We start from the raw sequence: 14,399 nt of genomic DNA, 5'->3' as shown, positions 1-14,399 counted from the left end.
CTCCGCCTCAAAAAAAAAAAAAAAAAGACACCATTGACAAAAACATCAGAAAGTATCAGTTAACTAAGAAGAACCTAATGAAATATGGGATCTCTACCGGGAAATACGGTAATGGCTAGAAGCGCCTCAGGCAAACCCACCAGTGCTGGGGGCTGCAGGGGGAGCCCGGCGCCGTCAGACGCCACCTCAGCGAGACCCCACCTGTCTGTCTCTCGCAGGGCAGTTTCCATTTGACTTCCTTCAGTTGGAGGCTGAAATGAAGGTGGGTGACCTCCCTGGTGGGGTTGAGGGCCCCCAAGGTCCTGTACATCCCCCTGGGTGGCTGCTCCCAATTCCTTGCGCCATCCGGCCCAAGACCCCTTCCTGTTCAGCCCTGAGAGGAGCGCTGGCTCCAGAGGGCGTCGAGGGCGTCCCTCAGGACGTTCCTGTCCCCAGCTCAGTTTTTGGGGACTTGGCTGATACAGTGGGAGGTGGGGAGTCGAGCCCTATTCTCCGCAGCCAGCAGCTCCCAGGCCTGGGCTCCAGGCTCCAGAAGCTTCTGACCGCCGTACCCTGGCTCGGGAGGGACGGGAGGTCACCTGTGGCTTGTAGGGGTTTGGGGCTCCCGTGTCTGACAAGTGTTTCCATCCACAGGGGGAGAAGGGAGACCGAGGTGATGCAGGACAGAAAGGCGAAAGGGGTGAGCCCGGGGGCGGTGGCTTTTTTGGCTCCAGCCTGCCAGGCCCCCCCGGTCCCCCAGGCCCACCTGGCTACCCTGGGATTCCAGTAAGTCCCACCCTGTGCAGGCAGAGCGTATGTCCCAGGGGTCTGGGTGCAGAGCTGAGGGCAGGTCCAGCCCGGCCACCGACGCCCGCCAAGGCCGGAGCCGCCCCTGCAAGCTCAGCGGTCCCGACACGGCCCTTTCCCCGTGTGGGGACGCAGCAGGCCGCCCAGGTGTGGGTGCACTGGCCCCGGACACGCCCCGTCCCCCTGCAGTGTTCCATGGCCTGCCCTCCTGCCAGGGCCAAGCGCGTCCACCTCTGCTCCTGGGCTGGGTCAGATCGGGGTTTAGGCCCATCAGTCCTGAAAGACTCCAGCTCCTGCCTGGGGGCCCACACTGTTGTCAGGTCCCTGGTCTCTGCTGGTCTCTCTGGTCATAGCTGGTCTCTGCCCCGGGATCGCACCCTCAGGGAAGAAGGGGTGATGGTGTGGGGGTTTCTCAGGCTGTGGTGTGGGCAGGGAGAGGACCAGTGACTCAGAGGTTGCGCTCATCAAGGGGGTCTTGGTAGCTACAGCCCCAGCCCCACAAGCTTGCCTGCCCCCAGCCCGATGCAGCCCCAGCCCCATAAGCTTGCCCGCCCCCAGCCCGATGCAGCCCCAGCCCCACAAGCTTGCCCGCCCCCAGCCCAGGGCACGAGGTAACCAGGAAGCGTCTCTTGTCGCCGTCCCTAGGGTCCCAAGGGAGAGAGCATCCGGGGCCAGCCTGGCCCACCTGGACCTCAGGGACCCCCCGGCATCGGCTACGAGGGGCGCCAGGGCCCTCCCGGCCCCCCAGGCCCCCCTGGCCCCCCAGGGCCCCCTTCATTTCCCGGCCCTCACAGGCAGAGTAAGTCAGTGGGGAGTGGGCCCCGGGCAGAGGCCACCTCGTGTGGCTTCCCGTTTCCACCTTGGTTTCTCTCCTGCAGCTATCAGCGTTCCCGGCCCTCCGGGCCCCCCTGGGCCCCCTGGGCCTCCTGGAACCATGGGCACCTCCTCAGGGGTGAGTATCTAGGCAGCCGGCTGTGCACCTGGGTCCCATGCCCTGGCTGGTTCTGCAGCCCCTGCCCCTCAGAGGCACCGTCCCATGGACCCCACAGGGAGATGCACAGGAGGCCGAGATGTGGTTTCCAGGGTGGAAGCGGGGCCAGGCCATGGGGGGATCCAGTGGGCCCAGGAGGACGACCACCAGCTGGGAAGTGTCCAGGGCCCATGCACTGTCCACGGAGGCTGAAGGGCTGGAGGCAGGCAGGGGTCCCCACGGTGCTCATGGGGGCAGCCGCCTCAGTCCATGCCTGCCCAAAGCCCTGCGGCCCCTGCCCTGCGCCCTGAAACAGGCATCCCTTCCTTCTGCCCCTGCCCAGCACCCTGAAACGGGCATCCCTTCCTTCTGCCCCTGCCCAGCGCCCTGAAACGGGCATCCCTTCCTTCTGCCCCTGCCCCGTGCCCTCCCACCTCGAGCCCCACGCCCCTGCGTTTGGGTCCTAGCAGGTGAGGCTCTGGGCCACGCGCCAGGCCATGCTGGGCCAGGTGCACGAGGTTCCCGAGGGCTGGCTCATCTTCGTGGCCGAGCAGGAGGAGCTCTACGTCCGTGTGCGGAACGGGTTCCGGAAGGTCCAGGTGAGTGCTGTGCATGGCAGGTTCCTGACCTGTGGAAGGGCCCAAGCTGCCTCCTGGGGCTTAAGGCGAGAGGCCCAGGCCCCAGACAGGGATGGAGGCAGGTGGCAGCCAGCGCTTCTTAAACTTTCAAACTTTCGGCAAAGTTTAGTAAAATACTTTTGTGAGCAGTTTTGGGATTAGAGAAAAGTGAGCTCAAACTTCCGGAAGCGAATGAACACACGGTGTGTGAGGGGCTCCTGGCGGGTCACGTCACAGTGAACATTTACAAAGATAAACATCACCTCACACGCCCGTTAACAAGACAAGGTGTCTGACGGGACAAGGCGGGAGTGGGGCTCAGGCCCTCCGGGGCCACGTGATGTCCACAGCACGGCCCCTGCTGGGATGCAGGCTGTCCTGTGGCTCTGCACCTCACATTATAAACACTGAGGTGGGATGAAATGTGTCCTCACTGTTTAGCATGGGCCTTGCTCACCAGCCTGGCTCCTCAGACACACCTGGGATGGCCCCTTCCAGGCCAGGCCAGCCCCTTTCCTGCTTTCCCAAAATGGCCTGGATGGCAGGAGCGGCCGCTCTGATCCAGGTGGGCGTGGCCATGCTTGCAGGGCCCCAGGGAAGGTTTGTTTGCCTTCATGTGGCAAAGGTGAGGACTGGTAGAAGCCCCGTGCCGCCGAAACGGCCTGCGACATCCGTGGGAGCCTCCACGGCAGACTGTGCATTGACACAGCCCTGACTTCTGCAGCCCTCCCACCTTCCTTCTAGCACTCCCTCCATCTCGCCACCGGCCCCCACCCGGGCCTGGGCTGGCCCCTACAGCCCCCCAGACTGTGAATCCCATTCCAGTCCCTTATCTGGCCAGGGAGAGGCTGCCAGTCTCACAGCAGATGCCGAGCTGGTGCCCACTGTGTGCCAGGTGTCCTCGTAGGCACTGAGATGCAGCCCCACCCTAACTTTCAGGGGCTTTGGTCCTGACAGGAGGAGGCAGAGGATGGCATCCTAGCAAACATGTGCTGGGGGTGCCGGGTGCTGGGCAGGGAGGGTACCCTGGTACAGGCTTGGAGGGCCGGGTGCTGGGCAGGGAAGGCACCCTTTTGTGGTCTGGAAGGGCCAGGTGCTGGGGAGGGAGAGGCGGGTGCTGGGCAGGGAGGGCACGCTGGCTCAGGCCCAGCCGCAGATCCTGGATGACCCTTCTGCTTTCTTCCAGCTGGAGCCCCGGACGCCACTTCCACGAGGGACGGTAAGGAGCATTTTCTCTGTTGAGATTGGTGGGTGGTCAGGACATGAGCGGGTATGTGCTGTCTCTTGTTTGGGGAACAACACGTGGTCCTTTGGCGTCCTGGAGCTGAGCATGTGGCTCACCATCGGCCTCTGCTGCAGAAAACGGGTGCAGGCCACCCCAATACCTCCGTCTCAGTGCAGGACACCCCAGTACCTCCGTCTCAGTGCAGGACACCCCACTAACTGTCTCAGTGCAGGACACCCCAGTACCTCTGTCTCAGTGCAGGACACCCCAGTACCTCCGTCTCAGTGCAGGACACCCCAGTACCTCTGTCTCAGTGCAGGACACCCCAGTACCTCCGTCTCAGTGCAGGACACCCCACTAACTCCGTCTCAGTGCAGGACACCCCAGTACCTCCGTCTCAGTGCAGGACACCCCACTAACTCCGTCTCAGTGCAGGATACCCCAGTACCTCCGTCTCAGTGCAGGATACCCCACTAACTCTGTCTCAGTGCAGGACACCCCACTAACTCTGTCTCAGTGCAGGACACCCCACTAACTCCGTCTCAGTGCAGGACACCCCACTAACTCCGTCTCAGTGCAGGCCACTCCAGTACCTCCGTCTCAGTGCAGGACACCCCACTAACTCCGTCTCAGTGCAGGATACCCCAGTACCTCCGTCTCAGTGCAGGACACCCCACTAACTCCGTCTCAGTGCAGGACACCCCAGTACCTCCGTCTCAGTGCAGGACACCCCAGTACCTCCGTCTCAGTGCAGGACACCCCACTACCTCCGTCTCAGTACAGGACACCCCACTAACTCCGTCTCAGCCGCTGGCCTCACGAAGGAGCCACTCTCATCCCTCAACTTTCCCAATTGTGTCTGCCACTCATTGCCCTCCTCAGGGTCAAAATCCTTGGGGCCAAAATCCACATCTTGTATCTTTGCCTTCCCTCTCCCAAAGTGCCAGACACAAGAATGGATATCTCTAGGGTGGTGGCTGACTGGGTGGGTGAATCAATGGAGAAGTGGATGGATGGATGGGTGGATGGACAGGTGGGTCAGTGGATAGGTAGGTAGATGGGGAGGTGGATGGATGGGTAGATGGTGGACAGGTGAGTGAGTAGATAAGATGGGCGGATGGATGGTGGACAGGTGGGTGAGTGAATGGGTGGAAAGGTAGATGGTGGACAGGTGGTTGAGTGGATAGGTGGGTGGGTAGATGGTGGACAGGTGGGTGAGTGGATGGGTAGGTAGATGGAGAGATGGGTAGATGGTGGACAGGTGGGTGAGCACATAGGTGGGTGGGTAGATGGTGGACAGGTGGGTGAGTGGATAGGCAGGTAGATGGGGAGGTGGATGGATGGGTGGATGATGGACAGGTGGGTGAGTGGATGGATGGTGCATAGGTGGGTGAGTGGATGGGTGGATGGATGGTGAACAGGTAGATGAGTGGATGAATGGGTGGATGGATGGTGGACAAGTAGATAAGTGGATGAATGGGTGGATGGATGATGAACAGGTGGGTGGGTGGATGGATGGTGGACAGGTGGGTGAGTGGATATAGGTGGGTGGATAAGATGGACAGGTGGGTGAGTGGATAGGTGGGTGGATGGATGGTGGACAGGTGGGTGAGTGGATGGGTAGGTAGATGGGGAGGTGGATGGATGGGTGCATGATGGACAGGTGAGAGAGTGGATGGATGGTGCACAGGTGGGTGAGTGGATGGGTGGATGGATGGTGGACAGGTAGATGAATGGATGAATGGGTGGATGGATGGTGGACAGGTGGGTGAGTGGATGGGTGGGTGTATGGATGGTGCAAAGCTGGGTGAATATTTTTGTTTTCCTAAGTGTTGCGTCCAGCTGCTGTTGGCACCTCCTTGAGTACAGGTCATGACTCCTTAATTGGCTCAGGAGTGAAGCCTGATGTGGAGCAGTGTTGGGCTCTGCAACAGCTGGTCTCCTCACAGGGTTCAGCCCAGTCTGCTCTCACTCATTTGCCAATTCATTCATTCAGGCAGTCAATAGTCACGGCCCCTCCTGTGTGCCGGGTGGCCATGGATATTGCCCTGGGTAGCACACAGCCGGGCCCTGTGGAGCGGACAGTGGGGACAGCAATGTGGACACAGTGCAGGTGGATGGCAGCTGGGTCAGGAGGGGCTCAGGGCTGTGGGGAAATGTACAGAATCAGGGGAATCAGACTGGGGTGCAGACCTGGGGGCTGGGATTTCTAGGGTGGAGGTCACCTCTGAGGGAGACAGAGCAAGGGCTCAGGGACATGAGAAGGTCGGAGGTCGCCACGCTGAGGTCAGGGGCCCTAAATTGGAGCCACAGCAAGGAGAGGGCAGGTCAGGGCACGTGGTCAGTGAGGGCCACGGCTTCTGTGCACGGCTGGGTCTGGGGGCCTGAGCAGAGGTGACCACGATCCAGCGCCACAGCAGGCAGGACTCCCCGCCCTTGCTCCTGCCCCCCAGCCCAGGGCAGCTCCAGGGTTGGCGGCACAGCGCCCTGCTTGCCAGCTTGCAGCACAGCCCCTCACACAGCCCAGAGGAGGACACAGATGGAGGAGGGGCAAGCGGAGGGACCTCCTGCCGACAGGCCCCGCATCTCCCACCTGCAGGACAACGAAGTGGCTGCCTTGCAGCCCCCCGTGGTGCAGCTGCACGACAGCAACCCCTACCCCCGCCGGGAGTTCCCCCACCCCACCGCAAGGCCCTGGCGGGCAGACGACATCCTGGCCAGCCCCCCTCGCCTGCCCGAGCCCCAGCCCTACCCTGGAGCCCCGCACCACAGCTCCTACGTGCACCTGCGTCCGGCGCTCCCCACGAGCCCACCCGCCCACACCCACCGCGACTTCCAGCCCGTGGTGAGTGCCCCCCATAGTGGGCTTGGCTCCATCTAGCCCCTCGGCTCTCGGGGCAGCAGAAGAGGACCCAGCCCCTGCAGAGCTGCTGGGGGTCCCAGGCTTCGGCCATGGGTGGATGTCTAGTGGCTCAGCCTGGGACTTGCCCTCCGGTGGCCAAGCAGCGGTCATGAAAGTCCAGCCCCTATCACGTCCTTGAGGAACCGGCGTGCCTCCGCCTACAGAGGCAGCTGGGGGCACCCACGTGGCTGGGGCTGCTCTGGCCTGGCAGGGTATAGGGGCTGCTGCCTGGGCCCCTCAGTGTGTCGCTGGGCATTTCCCACTCAGCCTGCCTTGGCCGTACCTGTCCATACAGGTGCAGGGCCGCGGTGGGGCGCCCAGGGCCTGGGTGCAGGGCGCAGCAGGGGACACAGCCCGTGATGTGCCCCTCTCCCCACAGCTCCACCTGGTTGCGCTCAACAGCCCGCTGCCAGGCGGCATGCGGGGCATCCGCGGGGCCGACTTCCAGTGCTTCCAGCAGGCACGGGCCGTGGGGCTGGTGGGCACCTTCCGTGCCTTCCTGTCCTCGCGGCTGCAGGACCTGTACAGCATCGTGCGCCGTGCCGACCGCGCAGCCGTGCCCATCGTCAACCTCAAGGTGGGTCAGTCCAGTCCTGAGGGCATGGGCTCCTCGGCCCCTACTTGACCTCTGGGGGAACTCCCAGCGGGGGGGTCCCCTCGAGGACCTCTGGAGGCCGCCATGGTGGACACTGCCACCCAGGCTGGTGACTTCAGGGCAGGCTTCGGGTGGGTCACATCCCACAAGGCTCAGGCCAGGGCCTCTGCATCCCTGGGCGCTGCCGCCTCCCCCAGGGCATCCCATGAGGCCCCCCACGTGGTCCCCTGACCCCCACTCCCCCAGCAGTGCCTCTCAGAGGCTCCCGTGCTGCTGGCCCGAGTGTCCACACAGGTGACGGGCCTCACAAGCCTGGAATCAGGAACCGTCCCTTGGGCCTCCAGTGCCCCCCGGCCTGGTGGCCCCTCTGCCACAGCACCCCCCTCCATGTTGCTTTATTCTGTGGCTCCTTTTCGTGCACTGGGCTGTTTCTGGGTGCCCTGGGGAGGACCACATTCCCAGAAGCACCAGCAGAGGAGTCACAGACCCAGGGTCCAGGACTGGGAGCAGGCAGCTGTGGCCCGGCGCTCCCCACCCTCTTACAGCCTGGCGTGAAGGGACAGGGTCCCCTGCCTTAGCCAAGGCCTCTTGGAGTGTGCAGAGGCTGCCTGGCCAGGCCTGGCTTCCCTGCGCTCGTTCACCGGTGGGATGTGCCCAGGGCTGCAGAAGCCCCTCCACCCACACACACACGGTTTCTTCTCCAGGATGAGCTGCTGTTTCCCAGCTGGGAGGCTTTGTTCGCAGGCTCTGAGGGTCCGCTGAAGCCCGGGGCACGCATCTTCTCCTTTGACGGCAAGGACGTCCTGAGGCACCCCACCTGGTAGGTTCCCAGTGCCGTGTGAGCAGCTCTGAGAGCCCCAGCCAGGGAAGGCGGACGGGCAGGTGGGCAGGCAGGAGGACGGATGGATGGGCAGGCGTGTGCCCAGTGCTCCTAAGAGCAGTTCCCCCTGAGTTTGGGGACAGATCTTACACATGCTCATTACTTAAAAATTATAAAATCCAAAAGAGCATTGAGAAAAATGAAAACTGCTCTGATAAGTAATCATTAGCATGTGTGTGTTTGAGAGGAATGTAGTTCTAAGAACGCCTTTAAGCGCCCCCGGCCCTCTGCCCATGGCACATAGACTCCACGTCTCCCAGGATGTCACCAAACCCGTGGTCAGCCATGTAGGCATCGCAGTGAGTTTATTCACCGAGAATAAACTCCTCAGAGGACAACACGGAGTCCAAGCATGTGTGCCCTTAAAATGTTGACAGAAATTTCCAGGGTGTCCAGAAGAACGCTTCATCCCAAATGTCACTGTGCCCTCCCCACATGAGCACCCCGATTCTTCCAACACTCATGCTTTTAGGAGTGTTTCGGGGTGCCACACAGCATATCCCCAGCAGTGCCTGGCCATCTGCTGTAACAGAGATGCACCTGCCAAGGGTCTCTGACAAGAGCGCTGTGGGCGGGGCTGGGCCGGGCCACAGGGCAGGCCGGAAGCCAGGAGCCCAGGAGGTGGAGCTGCTTCCTAGCGAGGCAGCCACAGGAAGCCTTTGCTTAGCAGGCATGAGGGCCGGGTCCACCCAGCCAGGCCAAGCCCTGGGCCCTCTCCCCTCTGCTGTGGGTGTCTGGCAGAAGCAGCATGGGGTGCAGTCTGGGAGATACAGCTCCCTCCACAGGCAGCCAGCAGGGAGGCCACGTGGCCCTCCAGGTTGTGGGAGCCTCTGCAGCCCCGTTACCCCTAGGGCCGGTCTCCTGCCTCCACCTTTCCTGCCTGGGGGGTGGCCTCTGCCCTAAGCGGAGCAGGTCTGGGTGTGACTGACGGCCTGGCGCGTCTTACAGGCCCCAGAAGAGCGTGTGGCATGGCTCGGACCCTAGTGGGCGCAGGCTGACTGAGAGCTACTGCGAGACGTGGCGGACAGAGTCTCCCTCAGTCACAGGTCAGGCCTCCTCCCTGCTGGGGGGCAGGCTCCTGGGGCAGAATGCCGCAAGCTGCCACCACGCCTATATCGTCCTCTGCATCGAGAACAGCTTCATGACTGCCTCCAAGTAGCCGCCGCCTGGATGCGGATGGCCGGAGAGGACGGGCGGCTCGGAGGAAGCACCCACTGTGGGCAGGGAGCGGCCGGCCAGCCCCCGGCCCCAGGACCTGGCGGCCATACTTTCCTGTATAGTTCACGTGTCATGTAATCCTCAAGAAATAAAAGGAAGCCAAAGAGTGTATTTTTTTAAAAGTTTAAAATGGAAGCCTGCTGCTGACGTTCATCTGCCCCAGCTCTCCCGAGCTGTGAGCCCAGCTGGCGTGGCCTGGGTCACACAGCCTGGGTCAGGCAGGCTGCAGTATCATGCCCCGTGCAGCCTCTTGGCCTGAATCAGCCCATGGCTTGATTTCTCCAGGATTTCCTCCTCTGGGAAGCTGTGCTCACCCCGGCAGGTGCCGACTTCATCTCCCACCTAGCACCTCCGTTCTGAGCCCAAAACCCAGACCTGGTAGCAGACGGGCCCCGTGAGGCAATGGGAGCTGAGGCCACACTCAGCACAGGGCCACCTGGGCTCTCCTCCAGGGTGTGCTTGCCCTGCGGTTGATGGGAGGGAGGCTCAGGTCCCTGGGGCTGGGGCAGCCCCTTCTGCTCAGCTCTGGGCTGTTCACAGCAACCCCAGGCGGGAGCAGGTTTCCAAGCTCAGAGGCCCACTGTGACCCCCGGCTCTGGCCTGTCCTCCAACATCACGCACAGGAGCCTGGGGCTGGCCTCCCAAATGACCCATGAGATACATCCAAAGCAGACAGCTCCACGCTGGCCAAGTCCAAGCTGGGAGATACGAGGGACCTGTGAGTTGGGGTCTGGCAGCCTCCCATCCAGGGCCCCCATCTCATGCCCCTGGCTGGGACTTGGCTCAGCCAGCACTTGTCCAGCTGAGTGCCAGGATGGAACAAGGCCACGTCGAAGAGGCTGAGGCTGGCACAGGACATGCGGCAGCCAGCGAGCTGCCATCTGTGCACTGCCCATGGACAGGCTGGCTCCAGATGCAGGGCAGTCATCGGCTGTCTCCTAGGAAACCCACATCCTTGCCCTCCTTGGGACTGAAGGGGACACCCGGGGTGCACACAGGCTGCCCTGCAGGCAAACAAAGCAGCCACGAGGTGCGACGAGGTCCTCTGTCGCGGCCACCCCTGAGATCTGGCAGCATCGACACCAGAGTCATTCATTGTGTGGAGGGACAAGTGGACTCAGGGCAGTGCCAGGCTGACCACAGCACGCCAGCACATACCAGCCTCGGGACTGCGACGAAACCGGTGGGGCTGGTTCTATAACTGTGTGTGATGTGAAGCCAATTCAGACAGGTAAATAAAAGTGACCTTTTACACTGACTCTTGGTTTGCAAGAGCCTTCACTGTCACAGGAAGGACACAATTCTCCAAAAGGAGTCCTCAGGAGTCTTTTATCCCTGGACTGCCCCACTGGCAGAACCCAAGTGTGCACATGGAGTTACATGGGGGTATGCATGCATGGGCATACACAGGTGTGCAGTTATACACAGGTGTGCAGGAGCATCCATAGTGTACACAGGCACACAGGCATGCACAGGGGTGTGGACACACACCAACACTCTCAAGTCTCTCCTCACAGCAGCACCTGGCTTGCTCCCGGGAGCACTACATCCTGACAGCCATCCCTGTCCTGGTGGCCAGGTGAGTGCAGGACTCAGAGGCAGGCAGGCGGTGGGTGCAGTGAGCAGGATGCGGAGGGAGCAAGCCCTTGGGTGGGGGAGGCACTGGGGGGAGGGTTCTGATGACAGCGTGGGCCTCCCCAGTGACGCTCTGGCCCATAGCACAGGCCCAGCCCACCTCCACCCATCACATCCTGCTAGATCTACGAGCCCAGGAAATGGCTGGTGCAGACCCTTCCCAGCAGGGTCCCCAGGGTGGCTGTGACAGGGCCCCTGGATGCGCCCGGGACCACGGCCCTGTCTGACCAGCACCATCCGCTGACTCGGGCCATCTTCCACGTGCAGCCTCTGCTTCACCCCAGGGTACCCCAAGATGCCTGCTCCCCTGAGCCACCTCGGGAGACCCCAGGGTCCAGCAGCTCCAGCGGCCCCTCCCCAGCCAGAGATTCTGTCCCCAGCTCTCCATGCGGAGCTGGTGAGCAGCCAGCCATTCACCCAGGGCCGCTGAGATGTGGCAGAGACCCTGCAGGATACGACCACTGACTAGGGTTGTAGGGGGGCTCAGCCCATGGGCACCAAGGCCCTGAGTGGGGAGAAGGCTGGGATGCCTCTTCTGGCATCCTCACTGACTGCCGGCCCTCAACCCCCAGGCCAGGCCGGCCCAGAATCAGACGCCCTGTGCACACTCACGTAACAAGTGTGTTTGATGTATGTGGGAAGAGCGTTCACATCACATCAGATGGTCCGGCACCTGTGGGCAAGGCACTAGCGCTCCTTACACCCCGAGGCCGCTGGGACATACTTCCCCAGTGCCCCCCATGAAGGCAGCTCCCCCACGGCTCCCCAGCCCAGGCAAGCCCCGCACACACCAAGGCCAGCACGTCTGCAGTGATCGGGACCAGTCCTCTCGGGGCTGGCATGAGCGTGGGAGCAGCTGAGGACCTGCAGGTCAGGATGGACACACTTCAGAAGGACAGACAGGACCATGGAGGGCTGCCCTTAGGGTGGGAGAGAGGAACCAGTTCCGAGGACCAGAGCCGCTGACCCCCTCTGATGAGGATGCGTCTGCCGCCAACCTGAGATGGCTTTTCCACAGAGACAGAGAAGCCACGTGCAGTTCTTCATTCTATGTCAGTTTAAAAAAAAAAAAAAGGGCCAGGCACGGTGGCTCACGCCTGTAATCCCAGCACTTTGGGAGGTCGAGGCGGGCGGATCACGAGGTCAGGAGATCGAGACCATCCTGGCTAACACGGTGAAACCCCGCCTCTACTAAAAATACAAAAAAAAAATTAGCCAGGCGTGGCAGTGGGCGCCTGTAGTCCCAGCTACACGGGAGGCTGAAGCCGGAGAATGGCGTGAACCCAGGAGGTGGAGCTTGCAGTGAGCCAAGATCGCGCCACTGTACTCCAGCCTGGGCAACAGAGCGAGACTCTGTCTCAAAAGAGAAAAAAAAAAAAAAAAAAAAAGCAGAGCATCTTCCAAAACGCAAGAGCACCAAGGATGACCAGCAATGTCACAGCTCAGCTATGCCCAGGGGCCTAGGCTCCCACCCTGCCCTAGAGGGCTCAGAACTCCTGTGTGGCCAGTGTCCCCTGAGCTGGTATCTAAGGCCACTTCACCAGCCCAGAGGGGCACAGAGGATTTGTCTCAAGCCCCGCAAGGGGCATGAGCCAGTGAGGCCGGGTGGACACAGGAGCCCACCACCCACCTCTTCCAGCAACCAAAGCCCGCGGGGCACAGCGCAGGGACAGCATGGCCAGGCAGCTGCCCTGAGTGTCGCCAGCAGGCTGTGGCCACCGCTAGAGTGCAGCACAGGGTGGGGGGAATCCCAGGGGACCTGCCAGCAGGATAAGCAGAGGCCCCTGTGGCTAAGGCAAGTGACCTTCGAGGCAGGGGTCACAGGGACGTACCGAGGGTCACCTGCAAAGTTACCACAGGGGCCCCCGAGAGTCACTGGTTCACATTCTGAACACTGTCACTTGGATGACGCTGCAAACCCAGCCTGCTGACACCAGGAGGATGGACAGCCGGCTGGGGACAGGTCTCATCTGCAGCGTCAGGGCCTGAGGCTTGGGCGGAGCACGGAGTGCAGGCAGAAGGGGCTGTCACTGGGCTCAGGAATCCAGCTGCCTGCAGGGCCGGGGCTGGGGCTGGGTCGCTCTGTCTCTGCTCCAGGGAGGCTGGCCCCAAAGTCCCCAGGCCATCTTCTGGGGAGAGCGGCAGGCTCTGGGCTGGCTGCAGGCCTCCAAGGCCCTTGTCCTGCACACTCAGCACCTGTGCTGCCTTCTCCTCCACGGGACTCCTCAGGTCCTGGGCCGGGGACAGTGGCCGGTGGTGGCCCCGCTGGCAGTGCCGCAGGCCATCCAGCATGGCCCCCAAGAAGTAGATGATGGACAGGATCAGGAAGTACACACAGTATAACTGGAACTGGAAAGAGAGGCAGGTGAGGCAGGTGAGGCGGGTGGGGAGGGCCTGGCTGGGATGATGGCACCCTACACACCAACGCCTGCTCCCAGGCTCACCCTCCTCCAGCTCAGAGGCTGACCCTGAACATGGCACAGCAGCCAGAGACCAGCCCCAGGAGCAGGTGCCACAGTGCTCACCACAGCCCCCCTTCCCGCTACGGCCTGGCACAGGCCTTAAGAGGGACTCCCACCATTTCCCAAGAACCCCTCAGAACCTGGCAGGTGGCCTGGCTCTGCATGGCCTGCAGTGTCTGCTCCTGAGGCCCCTGCTTGGTGGTGCTTGCTGCCCATCCATGGTGCTGAGACAACAAGAGAACGGCCATGAGGGCCAGAATGTCCCGCCTGGCAGATCAGGGTGAGGACAGCCACAGCGGGTGACAGGGAGCTACTCCCCAGGGCTTCACGCCCAGAGTGACCCCCCAGCAGCCTGCACACGAAGCCCGTCTCCACCTCAGCAGTGGAAGCTGTGCTACGATGACCAGAAGGAGCGGCACCAGCAGTGGCCACATCTCTCCTGATTCTCACAGCTGCCAGGGGCAGGAGGGACTGGAGATGTCCCTGGGACACCAGGGAGGGACCTGATCATTCCCGGAGGTGCAGAGGGTTCAGGAGGCTGCAGTGCTTTCAGGACATCTGTGGGCAGAGCCCAGTGAGTCCCGCCCAAGACCCCTGAGGCCCCCGCTCCACGCCCGCAGGCCAGAATCCCTGCAGCCCGTCGGCACCGACACCCTTCCAGGAAAACTGTTTTTAAAGCAAACTCAGGAAGATGGGGCTGGCACACTTCTCCCTGTTCTTCTCCTACCCAAGACACTGAGATAAACACCTGGGAAGACTCCGAAAGCAGGAGCGAGGCGGGCAGACCGGCCGGGCCCGTGGGGTCTGGGGAGCTGTGCCTCGCAGAGCTCCCTGGGGCCTTTTCTTTTCGCCTCAGATATTTTGAAACTGAAGAAGGCAGCAGGCTGGAAATGCCAACAGACGCAGAAAAAAGAGCCCATGAAAGCAGCTCTCTCTGGCCTAAGACCCAGGGAAGGGGCAGCCCAACATGAGGAAAGACCTTTTGACAGGAATCGCCCTGCTCCCCGCAGACACCAGACCTCGGCTCCACCCACCACGTCAGCAAGGACCCCTCACCCTCCCCAGCCTGTAACAAGGACCCCCAAGTCCCCTGCAGGGTAGTGTCAGAC

General features: G+C 62.1%; 2 protein-coding genes across 5 annotated transcripts in view; one reads left to right on the top strand and one right to left on the bottom strand.

The window, feature by feature from the left end:
- COL18A1 (collagen type XVIII alpha 1 chain) overlaps nt 1-10,451 on the top strand; it is a 56,288-nt gene extending 45,837 nt beyond the window's left edge. For both annotated transcript variants that reach the window (XM_025378854.1, XM_025378853.1), the window contains exons 32-41: nt 219-262; nt 634-765; nt 1,432-1,585; nt 1,665-1,738; nt 2,227-2,355; nt 3,560-3,592; nt 6,198-6,443; nt 6,880-7,077; nt 7,800-7,915; nt 8,924-10,451. In XM_025378854.1, coding sequence (XP_025234639.1) covers nt 219-262; nt 634-765; nt 1,432-1,585; nt 1,665-1,738; nt 2,227-2,355; nt 3,560-3,592; nt 6,198-6,443; nt 6,880-7,077; nt 7,800-7,915; nt 8,924-9,134 — 1,337 coding nt within the window. In that variant the 3' untranslated portion in view covers nt 9,135-10,451. The remainder of the gene's footprint in view (nt 1-218; nt 263-633; nt 766-1,431; nt 1,586-1,664; nt 1,739-2,226; nt 2,356-3,559; nt 3,593-6,197; nt 6,444-6,879; nt 7,078-7,799; nt 7,916-8,923) is intronic.
- Nucleotides 9,303-14,399, bottom strand: part of SLC19A1 (solute carrier family 19 member 1) — a 28,702-nt gene continuing 23,605 nt past the window's right edge. For 2 of the 3 annotated variants that reach the window (XM_025378858.1, XM_025378856.1), the window contains exon 6: nt 12,213-13,177. In XM_025378858.1, the coding sequence (XP_025234643.1) occupies nt 12,701-13,177 (477 nt within the window). In that variant the 3' untranslated portion in view covers nt 12,213-12,700. Of the gene's footprint in view, nt 11,877-12,212; nt 13,178-14,399 lie in introns of those variants that run through there. The other variant, XM_025378857.1, reaches the window with a different exon arrangement.

Source organism: Theropithecus gelada, chromosome 3 (assembly GCF_003255815.1).
Source record: "Theropithecus gelada isolate Dixy chromosome 3, Tgel_1.0, whole genome shotgun sequence".
Classification (NCBI taxonomy): Eukaryota; Metazoa; Chordata; class Mammalia; order Primates; family Cercopithecidae; genus Theropithecus; species Theropithecus gelada.
Note: the sequence above shows the minus strand (reverse complement) of the source record. Positions and strands in the feature narration are given on the sequence as shown.